Raw genomic sequence first — 22,095 nt, 5'->3', positions numbered from 1 at the left:
GCCTCTTCCTGGCTCTTCCTGTTGTCCAGGAAACAGCTCCATTCTGGGAAACCTTAAGGTAGGGCGAGAAAAAAAGGCCCTGTTTCATCTCTGTCCCCACCATGGGCAGGGGAGGCCTGGAAGGGCTGTTCTGTTTCCTCCTGTCCAGTGGCCACCTCCGTCTGTCCAAAGGGTTGGCCACCAGAAGAATTGGGAGGGGGCACCAGGAAACTCCAGCCCCTGGCCCTGCTCCTGGGGACCTAGCCATCACTCTTGGGAGGCCCCATGGGCATTGAAGAGGGAGCAGGGTGCAAACAGCTGTGTAATTTGGGGGTCCCCTTTGAACCTCCACTTCCTTGTATGGAAAGTGCTACTTCAGCCCATGGAACCAAGTGTGGTGGTGTAAAGATGCTCTGTATACTGTGAAGTGAAGTGCACATTTATGCGTGCACTGCTTTCCTTTTTCCTAAAAATCCCTACTCAGGCCCTCAGGAGCCAAACTGAGCAAGGCCAAGGGCTTTGAGGACTCATGCAGTAATCTGTGGGGACTGCCTGTCCTTAAGAGCCCCCTGGTCTAGATGGGGAGATAAAGAAGAGACCCTTGAGGGGTTCTAGAATAGTCTACAGTCAGCCCCCATGGTTGGTCATCGTGGGTGCCAGGCCTGGGCAGGAGCATGTTCTGGGGCTGGGCGGGCTGCCCCCAGGAAGGCCTGCAGGCTGTAAACTTGAGTGAGGCCGCGGGAGGGCGGTGAGTGACCTTGGGCAAGAAGGGCAGCACAGGCCTGAACTCAGGCTGGCAGCCCCTCGCCCTCAGTAGGGCAGCCTCCCTTCCTCCCTGGTGACTTGAGTGCCATGCCCCTGACCTCCATCCCTCTCCGTGACCTTGGCAGGATGATGATGACAGGGAAGTGGACATCAGCTGCCCAGGAGGGCTGCGTGGAGCCCCTGTGCTGGCCTCCAAGAGGAGGTCGAGGCTGGCCGCCCGGTTCCGGATCACGGCTCACTGGCTGCTTGTGGCTGCTGGGAGGACCCTGGCCATAGTGCTGCTTGCGCTGGCAGGTACCACTGGGCAGGGAGTGGGAATCCCAGCACCAAATGTCACACCGAGAGGGGTTTTGGCACCTGCCGAGCTCCCTGCTGAGCAATGAGACGAGGTCACACAGCCCCAGCTAGGCATGACCCTGCCTGCCTCTGTCCGGTTCTGCAGGCATTGCCCACCCCTCAGCCTTCTCCAGCGTGTACTTCCTGTTCTTCCTGGGCATCTGCACCTGGTGGGCCTGCCATTTTCCCATCAGCTCCCTGGGCTTCAGCACACTCTGTGTCATCGTGGGCTGCTTTGGTGCTGGCCACCTCATCTGCCTCTACTGCTACCAGATGCCCTTCGCTCAGGATATGCTCCCACCTGCTGGCATCTGGGCCAGGTGAGAGCTCACCTAAACAGGTCCCATTCTGTCCCCTCATCCTGGTCCTGCCCACTTGGCCCCTCCTCCCCAGCCAGAGGTCAGTGCTGTGCCTTCTCTGGGCAGGGTTTTCGGTCTTAAGGACTTTGTGGCCTACGTGAACTGCTCCAGTTCCAACAACAAGCTGGTCCTCAACACCAGCCATGACTGGCCTGTGTACGTGAGCCCTGGCATCCTGCTGCTCCTGTATTACACTGTGACCTCACTCCTGAAGCTCCGCACATACCACGCCCCAGACCAGGTGGGTGCCCAGGCCAGCACCCCTCCTTCTCTGTCTTCGCACCTCTGGACACCCCTTCCTCCTTCAGGCCATGGCTCTTGGGCTGGGCGGTAAACTGAGCTCTGCTCTGGTCTCTGCAGACAGAAGTGGCAGCTGGTGGTGTCAAAGAGCGGGAGGTGGAGCTGACCGAAGTGGACCAGTGGCCCCAGGGCCAGGCCAGGGCTGCCCAGGTGAGGAGACTGGGTTGAGTGGTGGGGCTAAACCCACCAGCCCACGGGCTTAGCTCACTGGATCTTGGCTCATCTCTTCAGGGCATGATGCCCACACCCACGGGGCCTGACCCTGAGGCTGACAACTGCATCGTGCATGACCTGACCAGCCATAGCCCTGTGCAGCAGCGCCCCTGTGAGTACCACACTTCGTGGCAGCCTAGGGACACCTCCTTTCGTGGGCATGCTGCTGCTGCCCCCTAGTGGCCCTTGGGTTGTCTCACCACGTTGGCCTCCAGCTGCTCTAGTCTGAATCCACGCTGCTGACCTGCAGGGGGTGGGGGGACCCCAGGTCTCTCATGCTCTCCCCACCTGCCTTCTAGTTTCTGGAGGACTTGACTGTTGTGCCTTGGGCTGGCCCAGAGACCTAGGGTGGCTATCATCTGGGCAGATGCCAGATGGGGAGGGCTGGGAAATTTTCTGGGCGATCTTTTTTTTTTTTTTTGTACTAAGCCTCGATTTCCATTTTGTGAATTGCCCCTGCACAAAGCAGCAGCTGAGTCGCTGGCCTCAGGATATGGTGCCCTGGGGACTTGCATACCCACAGAGCTGGAAGGCAGTCAGGGCCATCTGGTTCATCGGTCCTTTCAGAGTCTTGGAAACTGACGCCTGAAGAGTGTCAAGGACTGCCCAGGGTCCCATGACAGTTGAGGGCAGTGTCATATAGGAGCCTACCTTTTCTGCTCATGGTGCCTACCAAGCGCTGGCTGGCGAGTGGCTCCCTCCTCCCAGTGGGCTGCTGCTTTATACCCTAGCCACATTGTAGGGCGAAGTGTGGGTGAGGGGCTCTGGCCTACTGATGTGGGAGCTCCCAAGGTGACTCCTGCCCCACCCTGCAGTGTGCTCCAGGCTGGCTGAACCAAGAGCAACATCCCCGCTTCATGGCCTGGGCCACATCATCATGAACCAGAGCTACGTGTGTGCCCTTATTGCCATGATGGTAAGTAGCAGCTGGCCTCGGTGGCCCTTCCCTGGGTTCCCACATATGTAGCGAGAGGTGGATGGTGGCCCATGTTTCACAGCCTGATGCTTCTTCCCCAGAAATGGATGGAACTGTGTCCTGTTGGGCCAAGAGCCACCCTGGCCAGTGCATAGCTGTGTATGTGAGCATGTGTGTGAGTGTCAGCATGTGTGAATGTATGTGTACGTGTGAGCATGTATACGTTAACGTGTGAGTGAATTGTGTTGTGAACATGTACATGTGTGATGCATGTGAACATGTGTGTGTGTGAACGTGAGTGTGTATGAGTGCATTTATGGGTTGTGTGTAGACTCATGTGATCATGTGTGTATATGTGTGGTGGTGGTGTCATGAGTTCTGTACTGCTGTGCTCCAGGCTGATAGGGCATGTTTGCCTTCCTATCTGATCCCCTCCCTGGGGGCCCTGCCCCCTTGACACCCTGGGGGAGCAGACTGGGACTGGGCCAGGGGGACTGTGCAGCCATGCCCACCAGCCCCTGCCATCCAGGTGTGGAGCATCACCTACCACAGCTGGCTGACCTTCGTGCTGCTGCTCTGGGCCTGCCTCATCTGGACTGTGCGCAGCCGCCACCAGCTGGCCATGCTCTGCTCGCCCTTCATCCTGCTCTATGGGCTGGCACTGTGCAGCCTGCGCTACGTGTGGGCCATGGACCTGCGTTCTGAGCTGCCCACCGCCCTGGGTCCTGTCAGGCTGCGCCAGCTGGGGCTGGAGCACACCCGCTATCCCTGCCTGGACCTTGGTGCCATGGTGAGTGCCCCTCACCCCAGGGCATCTGTGAGCATGTGCTGATGCCTTGAGTTTCTATATGAGGACCTGCGATGGTGCCAGTCCAGTGGGAGTCCAGGAGGGCAGGCCCTTGTCTAGTGGTCACCACGGGGTCCCTATTGAACAGCCCAGAGTAGTTGCTTAAGTGAATGAGTGATAACCTTGTGTTTTGGGGGGTGCTATCCCTGTCTGCCCAACACAGGTTCTGTTAGTGTTGCACACTGCCCCTGGACCTCAGTGGGTCATATCTCACTGTGTGAGATGTGTGAGTGTGCAAGCATGTGCATGTAGATGTGGGGCAAATATGTGGACCTCTGCACACATATGTGTGAACACATGCAGATATATGAGCCTAATGTGTAAATGTGTGCATTCTGTGTGAATTTGTGTGCAGGTGTGTATGTTACAGGGTCAGCTGGTCCCTGAAGGGGGCCTGGCTGACCACCTCCCTGCTGAGGGTCTCTCCCTTGCCCACATCTTCTTGGGCTGGACCCTGCCTTTGAGAGAGGTGCCAGGCTGCCCACCCCTCAGTGACTCTGCCCCACCCCATCTCAGTTGCTGTACACCCTGACCTTCTGGCTCCTGCTGCGCCAGTTTGTCAAGGAGAAGCTGCTGAAGGGGAAAAAGACCAACTCTGAGCTGATGGAGGTCACTGTTGCAGACACAGGTGAGTGGGCGGGCAGCTGGGCAAGTCCCCTTCTGCTTGGTCCTTAAGTCACACACACCCTGCCCCCACACTATTCCCTGGCTTGGCCCGCAGAGCATACACAGACTTGGACACTGCTCCAGAGTCTGGAGAAGCTGGTCACGGGCCTCTCTGCCAAGTACTGGATCTACGTGTGCGCGGGCATGTTCATTGTCGTCAGCTTTGCAGGCCGTCTTGTCGTCTATAAGATCGTCTATATGTTCCTCTTCCTGCTCTGCCTCACTCTCTTCCAGGTACCTGGGGTGGGCGGGGTGGGACTCTCAAGCAGCCTGCCTTACTGCAGAGGGGCCTCACACACCTTGTCCTGTAGGTCTACTACAGCCTGTGGCGGAAGCTGCTCAAGATGTTCTGGTGGCTGGTGGTGGCCTACACCATGCTGGTGCTCATCGCTGTCTACACCTTCCAGTTCCAGGACTTCCCCATGTACTGGCGAAACCTGACGGGCTTCACTGATGAGCAGTGAGTCACGGCCGGGTGGGCAGGTGGGTGAGGTATGGGCACTTCACCTCCTCTGGCCAAGGCTGTGTCGGGGGCCCCAGGGGCTGATGGTGCTGATGGTGCCCCCTCCCCAGGCTGGAGGACCTGGGCCTGGAGCAGTTCAGCGTGTCCGAGCTCTTCTCCAGCATCCTCATTCCTGGCTTCTTCCTGCTCGCCTGCATCCTGCAGCTGCACTACTTCCACCAGCCCTTCATGAAGCTCACAGACCTGGAGCACGTCCCACTGCCTGGCGCCTGCCGCCCGCGCTGGGTTCACAGGTGCACCTGCCCCTGCTTCTGAGGTTGCGTGGGCTCTGGGGCTTGGCTGGCGCGGGGTGGGGCACAGTGGTGTTTGCAGAGGGTCCCCACCTTGAACCAGCACAGAGAAGGGCTTCATCTGGGAGGGGAGAGGAGGCTGGTGGCATTCAGATGGGAGGACCCAGGGCAGTGGAAAGTCCTTGGCCATCACCTTCAAATACTGGGGGGCCTCAGGTAGGGGATGTTTTCTCCGACCCAGGAGATCTCTGCAGTGGAATGTCAGCTGGGCTGCATGCTCTCACCTAGCAGTTACAGCACAAATAACGGTTCACCCAGCGGAGGCAGGAGGGGTTGCAGGCAGGGTTTTCTCTTAGCCCAAGAGGGCAGGAGCACTGGTTAGAAAGTGACACTTTTGGGCCCTGTCCTAGGCAGGACGCAGTGACCAGGACCCCATTGTTGCAGCTGGAGGAGGAGGAAGAGGAGGGGGACCCCAGGGATGAGAGGCTGGGCACGGCTTGGCCCCACCAGGCCACGCAGGTCCCGGAAGGTAAGTCGGAAGGGCAGAGTACAGCCCCTGAGAGGTGAGTGTGGGGTGCCAAGGAGCCGGGCCACTGGGTCCCCTGTGAGCCCCGGAGCCTTGTCATACAGCACAGAACAGCCCCAGACCCAGAGCGCCTGTTCCCTTCTCACCACCTGCTGCCCCACAGCTGCAGCCAGCAAATGGGGCCTCGTGGCGGAGCGACTGCTGGACTTGTCCACTAGCTTCTCGAACGTCCTCACCCGCGTGCAGGTGTTTGTACGGCGCCTGCTGGAGCTGCACATCTTTAAGCTGGTGGCCCTCTACACTGTCTGGGTGGCCCTAAAGGAGGTGCGAGTAGGACACACCCCCTCCTTGTCTGCAGTGGGGTCTCAGAGCACCTCATTGGCTTCCCTGGATCTCGAGGTCCATAGGAGAGGGAGCTGTCCCATCTGCCTGGCTCAGCCCCACCTGCCTTGGCTCAGCAGCCCCTGCCCTGACTCAGCCTCACCTGCCCTGGCTTAGCACCCCTGCCCTCACTCAGCACCCCCTGTCTGTCTCAGCACCCCCTGCCTGGCTCAGCCCCATCTGCCCTGGCTCAGCACCCCTGCCCTGGCTCAGCACCCCCTGCCTGGCTCAGCCCCACCTGCCCTGGCTCAGCAGCCCCTGCCCTCGCTCAGCCCCACCTGCCCTGACTCAGCCCCATCTGCCCTGGCTCAGCAGCGCCCTCTGCCCTGGCTCAGTGCCTCCTGCCCTCGCTCAGCCCCACCTCCCTGGCTGTCTCACAGGTGTCAGTGATGAACCTCCTGCTGGTTGTGCTCTGGGCCTTTGCCCTGCCCTACTCCCGCTTCCGGCCCATGGCCTCCTGTCTGTCCACTGTGTGGACCTGCATCATCATCGTGTGTAAGATGCTCTACCAGCTCAAGGTTGTCAACCCCCACGAGTACTCCAGCAACTGCACTGAGGTACGGCCACTGGGCAGTGTGTCCCCATCTGTGTAAGCCTCCCGCAGGTGGGGGATTGCAGGGGCTGCTTCCTTAGCTCAGGGTGTTAGAGACAGATGCAGAGGGCCATCCCCAGGGCCAGGGGCTTCCTAGAGGAGGTGTCATTCAGCCTGGTGTATGGAGGACCCACTCACCATGCCAAGGTGCCTGGACTAGAGAAGTATCCTGACTCTGCTAAGCCCCTGATGAAATACAGGTCATGGAGTAAGGTGGTGCTGAGCTTTCTCTTTACTCCCCGCTCAGCCCCTGCTACAAGCTTCCCACCCCTAGTTGCCCTGGCCCCTACTCCATTAAGGTGGGTTGGAGGCTGAGGGCAACTCCATATCCCTGGTGGGGGCAGCTGTGGTCTGCCACACACCTGTTCTGGAGATGTTGTTGGGAGCAGGGACCCAAGGTGGGCCAGGCTGGTGGTCCCTGGCATCAGCATCCAGTTACCAGCTGGGGAGCAGCTGCTGACACTGCCCCTGTCCCCTAGCCCCTCCCCAATAGCACCAACCTGCAGAAGACGGAGATCAGCCAGTCCTTGCTATACCGGGGGCCTGTTGACCCAGCCAACTGGTTTGGGGTGCGGAAGGGCTTCCCAAACCTCGGCTACATCCAGGTGAGAGCAGGGCCAAGGAGCGGTGGGGGTGGTACCAAGGGGACTGGAGCATGCTGGGACAGGGCTGGAGTGTTCTGACTGTCCCCCTCCCCAGAACCATCTGCAGATCCTGCTGCTGCTGGTGTTCGAGGCCATTGTGTACCGGCGCCAGGAGCACCACCGCCGGCAGCACCAGCTGGCCCCGCTGCCTGCCCAGGCTGTCTGCATTGAAGGCACCCGACAGCAGCTGGACCGGGACCTGCTTAGCTGCATCAAGTACTTCGTCAACTTCTTTTTCTACAAATTTGGGCTAGAGGTGAGGCTGGGCGTCAGCCCTCACCCCCTCCCCAGGTGGGGCTCAGCCATTGTAGGTCTGTGCGGCCTGGGCTGAGCACCTATAATGTGCAGGCCTACAGGGGCTGCATGGGAGTACAGAAGGGTCCCACCAAGGGCACTGGGTTTTCCCAGGCGAAGTCAGCCTGTAGAGTGAGGACGGGGGGACCAGGACACAGGCTGGAGACTGAGTGTTGACTTTGCCACAGAGCCCTCTAGCCTTGATTTTCCCCCTGCACGGTGGAGACTTGTCCAGCTTCTCCATCCCTCCAGGAGGGTGGCGTGGGCGGCCTGGAGTCTGGGCTACAGCTCCCTACTCTGTGTACAACACTTACTTGCTTGCAGCAGCGGTGCTTTGCTCCCAGCCTGCCCGACCACGCTGTGGCCCTCTGAGCCAGCCTGCTGGGCCCGACACTGCTAGAGGCAGGTCCAAGAAGGTCCCTTCCACCGGTTCCCTTCGTCTCCCATTCTCATCTCCTCCTCCCCCTTCTACCATCCCCAGATCTGCTTCCTGATGGCTGTGAATGTTATTGGGCAGCGCATGAATTTCATGGTCATCCTGCATGGCTGCTGGCTGGTGGCCATCCTCACCCGCCGGCGCCGCAGGGCCATCGCCCGCCTCTGGCCCAAATACTGCCTCTTCCTGACGCTCTTCCTGCTGTACCAGTACCTGCTGTGCCTGGGCATGCCCCCAGCGCTGTGCATCGGTGAGCAGAGCATGGGTTGTGGGCAGGAGGTGGGGCATGCATATTAAGTGAGCCTGTGTGTGTGGCTGTGGCCGCATGGAAGTGCACAGGGGCATTTCCCACCTACCTTGGGCTCTTGGAGGTCCTGGAGTTGGCCTCAGTCCCCCTCACCATTCCCTAGCCTGGCCTCCTGAGTCCATCCCCATTTAGCCCCCAGCCACACCCAGGTGCCCCTGGTGCTCTCTGTGCCCCAGGATGTGACCATGTGCGCTATCCATCCCTGGACAATATGCTGATCAGAGGTGCATCCTACTCAGTGGCCCGTCCTCATGACCAGGTCCCTGATGGCTGTTTGCTTTGATGCAGGACCTGGCGTTGGCATTTAGCTGTCCTCTCCCCTCCTCTCCCCTCCCCTCCTCTCCCCTCCCCTCCCCTCCCCTCCCCTCCCCTCCCCCTCCCCTCCCCTCCCCCTCCCCCTCCCCCTCCCTCTCCCTCTCCTCTCGCCCTGACTGTCCTAGCCTATCTGTCATAAAGTTTCCCTGGCCAAGCCAGAGGATTTTCAGAAAGCTCTGAGTGTGGGTTTGCCAGGTTCCCAAATGCATAGATGACACTTGGTGCTGTCCTCATGCAGGCCACGAGTGGGAATCCAGTTGGCCATGTGGCCTGTTCTTGGGTCCCCACCCCACCCTGTGGAGGGGCAGAGCTCTAACTTCCGCCATCAACATGTGCGGTGTCCTCGTCCACTCACTGACTTCTTCCATTGGTGGGACTTTATAAAATGGACGTTTTCATTTCCATTATTCCTAGTACACTTGTTAGTTGGCTTTGCCATGAAAAGGGCTTTATTTCTCACCCTCCCCATTTCTGTTTGTTTTTATCAGCAGATCCACAGTTGTTTAAAAGTGTTACACATAACCCATTTCTGTTATTCCTTTTACATTCGGAGCATCTCAGATGTGGCCCGTGGGAGCCCTCATGCAGGCACTTCTGACGTGCTCCACCACTGCCTTTGAATGTCAGGTTCATTGGGGCTCTATCCAGACCCAGGAAAATGCCCCCTTTTTAGTGCACGGGCCTGAGTTTTGCAGTCACGTGACCACTAGCAGTCTGACACAGAAGTGTTCGGCCCCCACTCTTCCCTGCTGCCTACCTCTGGCAACCACTGAAGTGACCACTTCTGCCTTTCCTGGAGCACCTTTCAAACAGCGTCAGACTGTGTTGCCTTTGAGTCTGGCTGCTCTCAGCAGAATACATTCAGTGTTGTATCAGCACTTCATTCCTTGATTGCTTGGTTTTGTTTTTTAGCTTTTTATACAGGCTTACAGTCAAGAGGTCACACAGAGTTCCCAAGCACCCTTTGCCCAGTTTCCCTGCCATTAGCCTCTGACACAACCAGGTCCAGTGACCAGAACCGAAAGCAGAACATGGGTGCAGTGCCACCGACTACTGACAGAACCACAGGCCTTGCCCCCCCTGCTTGGCTGCTGCTGCTTGCTTTCTGTCCTGGGACCCCATGCAGGTCCCACAGTGCATTTCATCATGCTGTCTCCTCTCCCTTTTTCCGTCTGTCATGACCTTGAAACTTTTGAGGAAGACTGGGCTGTTATTTTGTAGAACATTCCTCAATCTGGGATTGTTTGGTGTGTTTTCATTAGACCAGGTTATGCATTTTTGGCATGAATATCATGGTTGTGACATGGCTACCTCAGGGCATCATATAGGGTCAGTGTGACACTTTTTCACAGTGACACTTCCCTCTATCACTGGGTTACAGAGCTGTCAGCAGGGTTCTCTGCTGTGAAGCTAGTATTTTCCTCATTATGACTAATACGTATTTACTTGGGAGGAGATACCTAAGACTGTACAAATGTCTTTTTCTCCTTAAGCTCTCACCCACACATTTTCACATCCCCTGGTGGATCCTGCTGCTGGAATTATTATTCATTGGCTTTCTAATGGTGACTATTTCCCTATTTCTCTTATAGTTATTAATTGGCACCTTCTGTGAAAAAGAGCTGCTTTTTCGCCCCATTTTTTATTTGTTTAGTTATTTAGTTCAGTCTGTACGGACTCCGGAGGTTGTTCTTTGGGTTCTGCTCCAGTCCTGTTGCGGTTGGCGGCCTCTTGCATAGCCCCAGCATTGCCCCAGGGAGCTCCTTGGCTTTGGTTCCTTTGCTGTCGGCCCGCCCCAGCCACCCCACCGGCAAGCAAATGCATTTCCTGTCCCTATAGTTTTGCCTTTTCCAGGGTGTCATACAAGTGGAATTGTACAACATGTAGCCTTTGAATCTGGCTTCTTTCACATAGCATTCAAGGTGCATCTGTGTTGTTGCATGTATCAATGCTTTGTTCTTTTTCCATTCTGGGTAGTATCTGTTTGGATGTACCATAATTGGTTTGACCTTTCACCCATGGGAGACACCTGGTTGTTTCTAGTATGGAGCTGTGAACGTTGGTGTATAGGTTTTTGTGGGGGCATAGTTTTCATATCTCTGGGATAAATGCACATTTTACGTCCCGCCCACCCCCCTACCCCCCCGCAACATATGTGTGACCCAGTTCCCCACATCCTCGCCAGTATTTGCTATGGTCACTATTCTTTATTTTGGCCATTCTGAGAGGTATACAACGACATCTCACTCTGGTCTGTCCATACTGTGGCCCACCACTCAGGGAGGCTGCCCTGCCCTCTAGATGCCACTCACTTCCTCCCACAGTGTCCTGGGGCAGCGTTCATGCCTGGGAAATGTGTATGTAAAGCATGTGCTGGTAGTTCTGGACCTGTATGCTCTCGGGACTGCAAATGAGAGTGGGTGTGTTTCTGAGGCTGACTGTGAATGTGTGTGGGGGTGTAAGGACGCTTCTGTAGACACTGGACCCCTGGAGGCTGCGGGCCAGCAAGTGGGGAAAGGGGCAGGACATCGGGAAATCTGACTCACACCCTCTACCCACAGACTATCCATGGCGCTGGAGCCAGGCCATCCCCATGAATTCGGGGCTCATCAAGTGGCTCTACCTGCCTGACTTCTTCAGGGCCCCCAACTCAACTAACCTCATCAGTGAGTGTCCGTGCCAGCTGGGCCCCATGTCCACACACACTGCCTGCCTGTCCCATGGAAGGTGAAGGAGGTTCTCCATGGGGATGCACAGCAGGCAAGCCAGAGAGGGGCATATTGTCCAGGCCTTGCCAGCTAGTCCAGCCCTGTGGATCCACAGCAGACTGGGGGGCTTTTTTCATGAGTGTGTCTAGTCCTACAGGATATCCCAATGGGACTGAGGCTACCTCTCATGTGCATACCCTGCCATCAGATGCCCATTTGCTTGCCTGTTTGCATGTAGGTGTGGGTACAGAGGCAGTTATAGGTGTGGGTGTGGGGGTAGATGCTGCTGTGGACACAGGTGTGTACAGGGTGTGCAGAGGGACAGATGCAGGTGTATGCAGACTGATGCCTGCAGGGTATGCAGTCAGGCACTTGTTGCCTCATTTCCTGATGTGCGTAGAGTCACATGTACATACACAGATATGCAGAACATGTACACAGGCAGGTGTGGTCCCTGATATCTATGTCCATGTATGGACATCACTTGCTGGTTTCACACTCATAGATATGTGTCTGCCCCCCACCCCCAACACACACCATGCTTCTTTCTGATTGGGTACAAGTTCAGTGCCCTGCGCCCGTCATGTCCCAGGCCTCCACTTGGCCAGTGGTTCCTGGGCTTAGTGAAGCAATGGCCTCCTGGTATCCGCAGGTGACTTCCTCCTGCTGCTCTGCGCCTCCCAGCAGTGGCAGGTGTTCTCGGCAGAGTGCACCGAGGAGTGGCAGCACATGGCCGGTGTCAACACGGACCACCTGGAGCCTCTTCGGGGGGAGCCCAATCCTGTGCCCAACTTCATCCACTGCAGGTGGGTCCCAGGGTGTGGCAGAGGCTGGTCAGGGTCGGGGCTCACTGGGGCTGCAGGGGCAGCAGGCAGCAGGTCAGCAGGGCTGTCAGACACACCTGCTAGGATTGAGCCTGGGACAGGTGCTACCAGTGGTGTCGTATGGCAAGACAAGGGGTAGATGCTGACCTTGCAGCAGAGGTGCTTTCTGGAGTTCCTCTGGCCCAAGGCTACAGGGGGCCCACAGTGACACCCTGCCTGGCAGGTCCTACCTCGACATGCTGAAAGTCGCCGTCTTCCGCTACCTCTTCTGGCTGGTGCTGGTGGTGGTGTTCGTCACAGGGGCCACGCGCATCAGTGTCTTCGGGCTGGGTTACCTGCTGGCCTGTTTCTACCTGCTGCTCTTCGGCACCTCCCTGCTGCAGAAGGAGACGCGTACCCGCCTCGTGCTGTGGGACTGCCTCATTCTCTACAACATCACTGTCATCATCTCCAAGAACATGCTCTCGGTGAGCTGGTCAGCCTGCCCAGCAACAGCCCCAGCCCCAGCCCTAGCCCCAAGCTCAATCCCATAGGCTGGCTGACCCTCCTCCTGCCCCCAGCTCCTGTCCTGTGTCTTCGTGGAGCAAATGCAGAACAGCTTCTGCTGGGTCATCCAGCTCTTCAGCCTTGTGTGCACAGTCAAAGGCTACTACGACCGTGAGTGGGAGAGGGCAGGTGGCTGGGGGCATCAGGGACGCACACTGCTTCCAGGACCCAAACCCCTATCTCTTCCCCACACCCCTGCCCTGTATCCCTGGCCCGCATCTTGACACTGACCCCCAACAAAAGCGCTTGACCCCTGCCTCTGACTTGGGTCCCCAGTCCATACTCCTGCCCCGATCATACCCCTGACCATGCTGGTGCCTGTCCCACAGCCAAGGAGATGCTGGGCAGGGATCAGGACTGCCTGCTGCCTGTAGAGGAGGCAGGCGTCCTCTGGGACAGTGTCTGTTTCCTGTTCCTGCTGCTGCAGCGCCGCATCTTCCTCAGCTACTACTTCCTACACGTCAGGACCGAGCTCCAGTCCATTTCCCTGCAGGCTTCCAGGTTAGCCCCGAACTTGGGCGCCCTGGGCCCTTCTAGGGCAGGGCACTCCTCCCTGATGTGACACCTGAGAACTGAGGTCCTCAGCCCTGGCTCTGCGTGGCTGGTGTTTCAGTCCAGTTATTGCCCCCGTGATGGTCTGAGGTGTACCCCGCCGGAGGGCCTGCTCCCCTCATCCTGCACTCTAGCCTGAGAGCCAGCAGGTCCCCCTATCCCTGGCCTCTGCAGCTCCTGTGGCCACCTGTTCATCTGCATATTTTCTACTCCATGAGACTGGAGGTGGCAGGAGGCATCCCCTCCCTCTCACTGTAGCACATGATGGGGGTGTCGTGTTGGAGAGCTAGCCCTGTGAGCAGGGAGGACCTGGGCAGCTGGGCTGGGCTGGGCTAGAGCCCGGGTGGGTGGGTAGGCTAAGCCCACAGGAGGGGGAGGGCAGATGGAGCTCGGCATCCCTGACCTCACTGACCTCCCCACAGTGGCTTCGCCCTGTACAACGCTGCCAACCTCAAAAGCATTGCTTACCACCGCAAGGCTGAGGAGAAGTCCCTGGCCCAGCTGAAAAGACAGTAGGTGCCATCTGGGGCACCAGGGTGGGTGTAGGGGTGTCTTCCTGACTGGCTTGGCGCTCAGAGTTGTCTCCCCCCCGCAGGATGGAACGTATCCGTGCCAAGCAGGAAAAGCACAGGCAGGGCCCGGCGGGCCACCCCCAGGATCCCCCGGACCCTGGCCAGGAACCAGGTGAGTGTGGACGGAGCCTCAAGGGCCCCTGAGCACTGGCGTATCTGTGCCGCTGGAGCCTGCCCGCATTATGTGCCATGTGACGTCACATAGGGCTTCCAGCCCATCTGTCCTGTGCCATGTGGTCACTCTCTGTCCCCGCAGGCCCACACAACCTGCCAGTGATTGTCCGTCTGCACTTGTGGGCTGTCTCTACCCCATAGCGCCACAAGAGGGTGCTCGTCACTGAAGTGGCTCTGTGTCATTCTCTGCTGAGGGGCCACCCTCATTCTCCTGTGTTTCTCCCTGCTAGCTCATGCTTGCCACCCCCTCCCCTCCACAGGGCCCGGCAGTCCAGGGGGGGGCTCCTCCCTGCCACGGAGACAGTGGTGGCGGCCCTGGCTGGACCACGCCACAGGTACTGCCCCACTCTGGCTGCCATGACCACATTGTCAAGTTGTTGTGTGCTGGGTAGTGTCCCCCTCTCTCAGTTGCTGCCCACATTTGGGGCGGACAGAGCTTGCCAGTGCTGACCGCCAGCCTGTGTGCAGGCTGTCACGCCTCACTCCGAGCCATGCAGTAATAAGGGGCTGGGTCTCGATTTAACTGAGCCCTTCACAGCAGGCTGTGTACTCTTCTAACTTGGGGATTCGGAAGTCTGAATCTTCACAGCCCCTCTCCCTTCTTGGTCCTTGCTCCCTCTGTGTTCCTCTTGCCCAGTTTGGTCTCGTCCCACCGCTCTGGCCTGTGTCCTGTGCATGCACCTCCGCCCCTTAGCCTGCCACTCCCTGCTTCCAGCCACTGTGGCTGTCCCTGGTGGGGAGGGTGGCATGTGGGCCTTGGCCTGAGGGGTCACAGGATGCTAATGGAACCCCAGCTAGGGAGCACAGCCAGGCCTGTTACTGGGCCCACCCAAACCCATGAACTTGAGGGTCTTGTAGAGCCCAACCCTGTGTTGGGGAGGCCAGCTCTCAGCCCCACCCTGCCCACAGTCATCCACTCTGGGGACTACTTCCTGTTCGAGTCCGACAGTGAGGAGGAAGAGGAGGCCCAGCCTGAGGACCCCAGGCCATCGGCACAGAGTGCCTTCCAGGTAAGGTGGGAGGGTCCTCTGCCTGCCTGCCCCTGTGCATGGAGTACAGATGCCCCTAGGGCCTGGGGAGCCTGCCCAGCCCCACCCAGACCTCACAAGTCTACAAGTCAGATGCACCAGCAGTCTGTTTTGGGCATAGGTCATGGCAGCTGTGCCGTTGCCCACCTCCTCCCGAGGTCCCAACTCTGACCACCCAGGCCTATGGTGGCCACTGGTGGCCTGGCCTTTGAGCAGGGCTCATTAGGCTTGCTGGCCACACATCTGTTTCCTGAGCCAGCAGCCTCTCATCTACCTTTGGGTCCCCGGTCCTAGCATGGGGCCCAGGTGCTAAGTGAGAACCATGATGTGCTGGGTGGGCCGTGTGAACTGCCCTGTCCTCCCACAACAGTCCCACGATGCCTATTTCCTGCCCAGGCTCAGGCTGAAGGTCCCCAGTTGGGCTGTCTGACCCACGGCTTTTCCTTCTCAGGAGCTCAGAGGTGGCCCAGTGGGAGGAGATGGTCTGGGAGGGAGGGTGCTAACCCCGAGACCCTGTTCTGCAGATGGCGTACCAGGCATGGGTGACCAATGCCCAGACGGTGCTAAGGGGGCGGCGACAGGAACAGGCACAACAACGGCCTGTGGGTGAGTTAGGCTGAGTGTGGGGAGGGGGTGGGGAATGCAGGGCTGCAAGTTGCTGACCACCAGCCTCATGCCTAGGAGGTGGCCTGAGCCTGGAGGCGGAGCTGGCGGGAGGTCCAGAGAACCAGGTGGCAGGTGTGTGGGCCCCCAGGGGTTGAGGGCTGGGGTTCTCCCATTGGCTGCCCCTACAGCGCCCTTTTGCCAACCCTTCTTCCTGCAGGCCGCAGCCATGTGATGCAGCGGGTGCTGAGCACCATGCAGTTGTTGTGGGTGCTGGGACAGGCACTGGTGGACGAGCTGACGTGCTGGCTGCACACCTTCACACGGCACCACAGAGCCATAAGTGACGTGCTGCGCGCTGAGCGCTACCTGCTCACACAGGAGCTGCTCCGGGTGGGTGCCACCACACCTGACCCCATCATACCCTACCCTACCACACCTCAGCCCTGCCACCATACCCTGCCACACTGCCATGCCACACTACCCCCACTCTGTGCATGCCCTGCCCCCGCCTCGCCTGTGCTGGGAGCTGGAGCCACACTGGGACCCGCTCCACTGCCCTGAGCCCCGTTGTGTGCCCTGCAGGGCGGAGCAGTGGACCGGGGCGTGCTGGACCAGCTGTATTCAAGTGAAGCTGAGGCCACATCAACAGGGCCCTCAGAGGCACGTGATGCACCGAGCATAGGCTCCAGGTAGGTGTGGGCCGTAGGGGCTGAAGCAGGAGCCAGGACCCAGGACCCACCCACTGGGCCTGTTCTCAGGCCCAGGGCCAGGGCTGTCCTAGCCACTGCACTAAAGGGCACGCAGCCTTGAGGCCCTCCCACTGCCTCTGTGACCAGCCTCCTCTCGCCACAGTGGGCTGGGGGCCGAGGACCCGACAAGCAGCACACCCGAGGACATCAGCAGCCCCCTGAGCACAGGCTACAACACCCGCAGTGGCAGTGAGGAGATAGTCACCGAGCCCAGGGCTTCCCTCCATGGCTCCCAGGAGCTTCCCGCCAGCGCTCGAACCCGGATGCGCACAGCCAGCGAGCTGATCCTTGACAGGTATGTGCGAAGGGTGGCTGGTGGGGGGGCAGGTGGGCCAAGGCCAGGGGCCAGGACCTGCCTGAACGTGATCCCTGCAGGCGCCTGCGCATCCCAGAGCTGGAGGAGGCTGAGCAGTTTGAGGCCGGGCAGGGCCGCACGCTGCGGCTGCTTCAGGCCGTGTACCAGTGCGTAGCCGCACACTCTGAGCTGCTCTGCTACTTCATCATTGTCCTCAACCACATGGTCACTGCCTCAGCCGCCTCCCTTGTGCTGCCTGTGCTAGTCTTCTTATGGGCCATGCTGTCTATCCCGCGGCCCAGCAAGCGCTTCTGGATGACGGCCATTGTCTTCACTGAGGTGAGCAGGTGCCCGGGGTTATGTGGGTGGGGTGTGGGCCTGGTGCACCGTGCTGAGCCCCCCTGCCCTGCAGGTCATGGTGGTCACCAAGTACCTGTTCCAGTTTGGCTTCTTCCCCTGGAACAGCCACACGGTGCTGCGGCGCTACGAAAACAAGCCCTACTTCCCGCCTCGCATCCTGGGCCTGGAGAAGACTGACGGCTACATCAAGTACGACCTGGTGCAGCTCCTGGCCCTCTTCTTCCACCGTTCCCAGCTGCTGGTGAGCGCCCGGGTCCAGGGGCAGGTGGGCACCTCTCAGTCGTCTTGTTCTCGGAGGCGAGGCTGGATGCTGTGGGCTGCATGGGGGGCCTGGCCATCTCGCCTGGTCCAAGAGCTGCCCAGGGTGGCCGCCTGCCTGCCCACCACCCTTCTTCCTTCCCTCCACAGTGCTATGGCCTCTGGGACCACGAGGAGGACCCGCTCTCCAAGGAGCCTGATGGGGGCCACGGGAAGGAGAAGGAGCCTGGGGAGAATTCAGCCCTGCTGGGACTCCAGACCGAGGAAGGTGCAGGGCCCCAGGAGGAGCTGGGAGTGGCTGGGGCCGCCACCAACGATGACATCCCAGAAGATGTGAGGGATGGGCCCCCAGAGCCACAAGTGGAGCTCAAGCCCCATGACACGAGACGCATTAGTCTGCGCTTCAGGAAGAGGAGGAAGGAGAGTGCAGAACCCAGGGGATCGGCAGCCATTGGTACATGTCCTTGTCAAGCCACAACCGCCCCAGCACACCCAGCTCTCAGGCCAGAATCACCACCCAGCCACATTCCAACCACACCTTCTGAGTCCAGATGACGCAGCCCCAGCTGGCCCACTACTGGTGGCCCTGGGAGGCCTTGTGCTTAGTTTGCTGGCCTATGAAATTGGGTGATGGCAGCCCTTTTGGGGGCTCTCAGGGTGGTCAGCAGCTGAGCTAGGCCCAACCCCATCAGTGGTGACTGCTCCCCCACAGAAGCTGAGACTGAGGACGAGGAGGAGCCAGCAGCTGCCTCTCAGAGAAAGAAGAGGCGGAGTCGCCCCCGGGAAAGAGTGAGGGCAGTGGGCATCCAGCTGCAGACCTTCTGCCTGTCCCTGTGAGTGACCGACCTGGGAGCGGCTGAGGGGAGCGGTGCATGGGAGCCATCAAGGTGGCACTGAGCTGAGCTCCCTTCCACCCGCCTGCAGGGCCCAGAGTGTGTACCGGCCCCTGCGACGTTTCTTCCACGATATCCTGCACACCAAGTACCGCGCAGCCACTGATGTCTATGCCCTCATGTTCCTCGCGGATGTGGTCGACTTCATCATCATCATCTTTGGCTTCTGGGCCTTTGGGGTGAGCAAGGCTCAGGGGCCCCAGTGAGCACGGAGCTGAGAGGCCACCGCAGCTCTCCCTGACCTTTTCTTTCCCGGCCACAGAAGCACTCAGCGGCTACGGACATCACGTCTTCCCTGTCGGATGACCAGGTACCTGAGGCCTTCCTGGTCATGCTGCTGGTCCAGTTCAGCACTATGGTCGTTGACCGTGCCCTCTACCTACGCAAGACCGTGCTGGGCAAGCTGGCCTTCCAGGTGGTCCTGGTGCTGGCCATCCACCTCTGGATGTTCTTCATCCTGCCAGCAGTCACTGAGAGGTGGGTGCCGGGGGGTCAGGCCCAATCTGCAGACATGCTTGTGGTGCCTGGCAGAGCCTGAGTTGGGTTCAGGGACCGTGGGGCTCCAGCTGCTGGACTCAGGTGGGGGTGCCCTAATCTGGGCTTCCTGCCCCCCCCTAGGATGTTCAGCCAGAACGCAGTGGCCCAGCTGTGGTACTTCGTGAAGTGCATCTACTTCGCCCTGTCTGCCTACCAAATCCGCTGTGGCTACCCTACCCGCATCCTCGGCAACTTCCTCACCAAGAAGTACAACCACCTCAACCTCTTCCTCTTCCAGGGGTGAGTGTGGGCTGGCCCAGGGAGGATCCAGGCTGCCCTCTCTCGGCCCCTCCTGATGGGTCTCCTGGTCTCGGACAGGTTTCGGCTGGTGCCGTTCCTGGTGGAGCTGCGGGCCGTGATGGACTGGGTATGGACAGACACCACACTGTCTCTGTCCAACTGGATGTGCGTGGAGGACATCTATGCCAACATCTTCATCATCAAATGCAGCCGAGAGACAGAAAAGGTGCCAGGCCAAAGGCAGTAGAGAGGGAATACTGGTCTCCCCATTGGGGCAGACGGGCACTGCGAGAACCAGACAACACTGGTGGCCCCTCCCTGGGTTCACAACCTGAGGCCAGAAAGCCACTGTGTGGCCACAGAACATTTCTAGAACTCTTCCTCACAGCCAGAAGGGGCTTCTTAGAGAGGGGAGAGCAACTTCAGCCCTGTTAGGGACAGTCAGCAGAGTGGTCTGAGCAAATGCGCAGTGGAAGAGGCCTCTCCATAATGTTAGCTGAATTTTTGTTCTTTTTTAGCAGCTTTGTTGAGAGAGAATTCATACACCACAAGATTCATTTGTTGAAAGGGTACAATTTGGTGGTTTCTAGTATATTGAGAGTTGTGCAACCATCGTCGTCGGCAGCCGTCCGTCTCGAGAGACGATGGTGTAGCTTCTTAAGAGTCTATCTGCACCGCCGAGAATGGCTGTGCAGTCCGACTCGGGAGTGACACGGTATCTGTCTCCTCCCGTGTTGAATCGACATCTTGCGATGACGCTGGGGTGTCCTCTCCAGTGAAGCTGAAGCTACAGAGCCTGGGCAGGGTGATATGGAGGGTCTGCTGTTGCCCATGCAGCAGACCCCCCCTCTCTTCGCAGCTGAAGGGTCCAAGGGAAAGACAGAGTCAATACTGCTTGGCTTCAGGTGCGCCGCAGGAGTTGCCGGTGTTGACTACAACGTCAAACCACCTTAGGGACTCCGGCTCCGGATTTTCTGTCGGGGTTTACTCCCTTAGCCTTTCCCCTGAAGAGGTATGCCGCAAGGCAGCGGAGGTTTTTTGGAGTCAGAGTTTTCCTTCTCTGATGTACCCTGACTGGAAGATCGAACCAGCGACACTTAGCTCGCAGGCCCACGCTCAATCCACTGAGCCAAACCAGCCAGGGCAACCATCACCACAGTCAATTTTAGAACATGCTCATTACTCTAAAAAGAAACATGTACCCATGAGCAGTTGCTCTCCAGTCCCCTCATGGCTCTGCTCCTGGCAGCCACCATCTAGTTTCTAACATGGATTTGCCTGTACTGGACATTCATATGAACAAAATCCACAATGTCTGGCCTTTTCTGACTGGCTTCTTTGACTCAGTGTGTTATCAAGATTCATCCATGTTGTACTTTGTGTCAGAATCCCATCTCTTTTTATGGCTGATTGTGTAAATATGCCAACTCCCTCCTACCCGTTTTTTTTTCTTTTTTTTTTTTTTTTGGTGTTATGGGTAGGGATAGCACTGGAGTTAGGTTTAGAGCTAGGGATAGTGCTAGGGTTAGTTATTTTTAGCGTTTGGGATAGAGTTAGAGCTAGGGCTATGGCTAAGGCAAAATCTAAGGTTAGGGTTAGGGCTAGAGTTAAGGTTAGTGTTAGTGTTGGATAAGGGCTAAGTCTAGTGTTAGCGCCCAGGTTACAGTTAACGCTGGGGCTTGGTCTGTGGCTAGGGTTCATGCCACCTTTTGTTTGTCCAACAGTTCCAAATGGTGATGGACATTTGGGCTTATTATAAAAAGTGCTGCTATAGATATTCACCTACGAAATTGTGAACACAAGTTTCCATTTCTTCTGGATAGACACATAAGAGTGGGATTGCTGGGTCGTGAGGTAACTCTCAGTTTCACTTTCAAGTAGTTGTTTTTCATGGTGACAACACCACTTCCATCCCACCAGTCTCTTCCACATCCTTGCCAACACTTGTTAATTGTCTTTTTATTACCCATCCTTGTGGTTTTGGTTTGCATTTCCCTATTGGCTAATGATGAGCATCTTTTCATGTGCTTATTGACCATGTCCATCTTTGGGAGAAATATCTGTTCAGATCCTTTGCCCATTTTTTCCCTTGTGTTAAACAACTGTTGGATAAACAAAAGGGGGCACATCGATACCTTTCATTGAGTTGAGAGTTCTATAGATAGTCTAGATACTAGACTATCAGATACACGATTTGCAAGTATTTTCTTCCATTCTGGAAGTTGTCTTTTTACTTTTTTGATGGAGTCCCCTGAAGCACAAAAGTCTATTTTTTATAATGTCTAGTTTAATTTTTTTTCTATTGTTGCTCATGCTTTTGGCGTTAGATCTGAGGAACTTTTGCCAGATACAAGGTAGCAAAGATTTGCCCTTAAGAGTTTCATTGATTTAGGTCTTACAGTTAATTTTTGTACACAGTGTTAGATGAAGGTCCACCTTTATTCTTCTGCATGTGAATGTCCAGCTGTCCTTTCCCCACTGAGTGGTTGGCACCTTTGTCTCTATGTGCAAGTTTGTTTCTGGGCTCAAAATCTCCATTCCACTGATGTCTGCCTGTCCTGTTCAAAACCAGTCTTAGCTGCTATAGCTCTGCAGCCAGTTTGGTTGTTCAATCAAGGCTTGACTTTATGGGGCCCCTGGGTGAGCCCAAGACCATGGCCTTGAGGATGGATGTGGCAGGGCATGGAGGACAGCTCTGGGAGCAGCAGGGAGGGAGGGGTTTGGGGCAGTGCTTGTGGCCCGGGAGCAGGGATGGATACCTGCACAAGGAGGGCAGGGCAAGGGCAGAGCTGAGCAGGTGACCTGCATCTTGCCCCCCACCAGAAATACCCACAGCCCAAGGGGCAGAAGAAGAAGAAGATTGTTAAGTATGGCATGGGTGGCCTCATCATCCTGTTCCTCGTGGCCATCATCTGGTTCCCACTGCTCTTTATGTCCCTGGTGCGCTCTGTTGTTGGCGTCGTCAACCAGCCCATTGATGTCACCGTCACCCTCAAGCTGGGTGGCTATGAGGTGAGCAGCCACCTTCTGCTCCAGCCAGGGGAAGCAGTGCAGGTGCAGCCTCTGCTGGCACACTGAGGGCTCTGGCCAGCCAGTCCCCACCCCACTCCTCTGCTTTCTAGTC

The 22,095-nt window shown here is 57.8% G+C and overlaps 1 protein-coding gene across 6 annotated transcripts in view; it reads left to right on the top strand.

The window, feature by feature from the left end:
* Positions 1 to 22,095, top strand: part of PIEZO1 (piezo type mechanosensitive ion channel component 1 (Er blood group)) — a 65,374-nt gene that overhangs the window by 41,559 nt on the left and 1,720 nt on the right. For 2 of the 6 annotated variants that reach the window (XM_090261207.1, XM_090261212.1), the window contains exons 6-45: positions 870 to 1,038; positions 1,187 to 1,400; positions 1,506 to 1,680; positions 1,800 to 1,889; positions 1,971 to 2,064; positions 2,768 to 2,868; positions 3,398 to 3,658; positions 4,232 to 4,343; positions 4,437 to 4,615; positions 4,693 to 4,841; positions 4,955 to 5,137; positions 5,545 to 5,663; positions 5,824 to 5,984; positions 6,422 to 6,598; positions 7,113 to 7,238; positions 7,333 to 7,533; positions 8,053 to 8,257; positions 11,191 to 11,295; positions 11,990 to 12,143; positions 12,385 to 12,628; positions 12,722 to 12,818; positions 13,037 to 13,208; positions 13,682 to 13,771; positions 13,855 to 13,943; positions 14,266 to 14,340; positions 14,915 to 15,015; positions 15,558 to 15,639; positions 15,715 to 15,771; positions 15,857 to 16,029; positions 16,222 to 16,328; positions 16,492 to 16,683; positions 16,764 to 17,022; positions 17,096 to 17,308; positions 17,452 to 17,755; positions 18,014 to 18,134; positions 18,226 to 18,373; positions 18,457 to 18,671; positions 18,813 to 18,971; positions 19,050 to 19,197; positions 21,795 to 21,983. In XM_090261207.1, the coding sequence (XP_090117333.1) occupies positions 870 to 1,038; positions 1,187 to 1,400; positions 1,506 to 1,680; positions 1,800 to 1,889; positions 1,971 to 2,064; positions 2,768 to 2,868; positions 3,398 to 3,658; positions 4,232 to 4,343; positions 4,437 to 4,615; positions 4,693 to 4,841; positions 4,955 to 5,137; positions 5,545 to 5,663; positions 5,824 to 5,984; positions 6,422 to 6,598; positions 7,113 to 7,238; positions 7,333 to 7,533; positions 8,053 to 8,257; positions 11,191 to 11,295; positions 11,990 to 12,143; positions 12,385 to 12,628; positions 12,722 to 12,818; positions 13,037 to 13,208; positions 13,682 to 13,771; positions 13,855 to 13,943; positions 14,266 to 14,340; positions 14,915 to 15,015; positions 15,558 to 15,639; positions 15,715 to 15,771; positions 15,857 to 16,029; positions 16,222 to 16,328; positions 16,492 to 16,683; positions 16,764 to 17,022; positions 17,096 to 17,308; positions 17,452 to 17,755; positions 18,014 to 18,134; positions 18,226 to 18,373; positions 18,457 to 18,671; positions 18,813 to 18,971; positions 19,050 to 19,197; positions 21,795 to 21,983 (6,210 nt within the window). The remainder of the gene's footprint in view (positions 1 to 869; positions 1,039 to 1,186; positions 1,401 to 1,505; positions 1,681 to 1,799; positions 1,890 to 1,970; positions 2,065 to 2,767; positions 2,869 to 3,397; positions 3,659 to 4,231; positions 4,344 to 4,436; positions 4,616 to 4,692; positions 4,842 to 4,954; positions 5,138 to 5,544; positions 5,664 to 5,823; positions 5,985 to 6,421; positions 6,599 to 7,112; positions 7,239 to 7,332; positions 7,534 to 8,052; positions 8,258 to 11,190; positions 11,296 to 11,989; positions 12,144 to 12,384; positions 12,629 to 12,721; positions 12,819 to 13,036; positions 13,209 to 13,681; positions 13,772 to 13,854; positions 13,944 to 14,265; positions 14,341 to 14,914; positions 15,016 to 15,557; positions 15,640 to 15,714; positions 15,772 to 15,856; positions 16,030 to 16,221; positions 16,329 to 16,491; positions 16,684 to 16,763; positions 17,023 to 17,095; positions 17,309 to 17,451; positions 17,756 to 18,013; positions 18,135 to 18,225; positions 18,374 to 18,456; positions 18,672 to 18,812; positions 18,972 to 19,049; positions 19,198 to 21,794; positions 21,984 to 22,095) is intronic. The other 4 variants (XM_090261210.1, XM_090261213.1, XM_090261211.1 and 1 more) reach the window with 4 other exon arrangements.

The sequence above is a fragment of the Furipterus horrens genome, unplaced genomic scaffold (genome assembly GCF_987537825.1).
Source record: "Furipterus horrens unplaced genomic scaffold, mFurHor1.1.pri manual_scaffold_13, whole genome shotgun sequence".
NCBI classification, from domain to species: Eukaryota; Metazoa; Chordata; class Mammalia; order Chiroptera; family Furipteridae; genus Furipterus; species Furipterus horrens.
The sequence above is the reverse complement of the archived record's forward strand: the minus strand, read 5'-3'. Positions and strand labels throughout refer to the sequence as shown.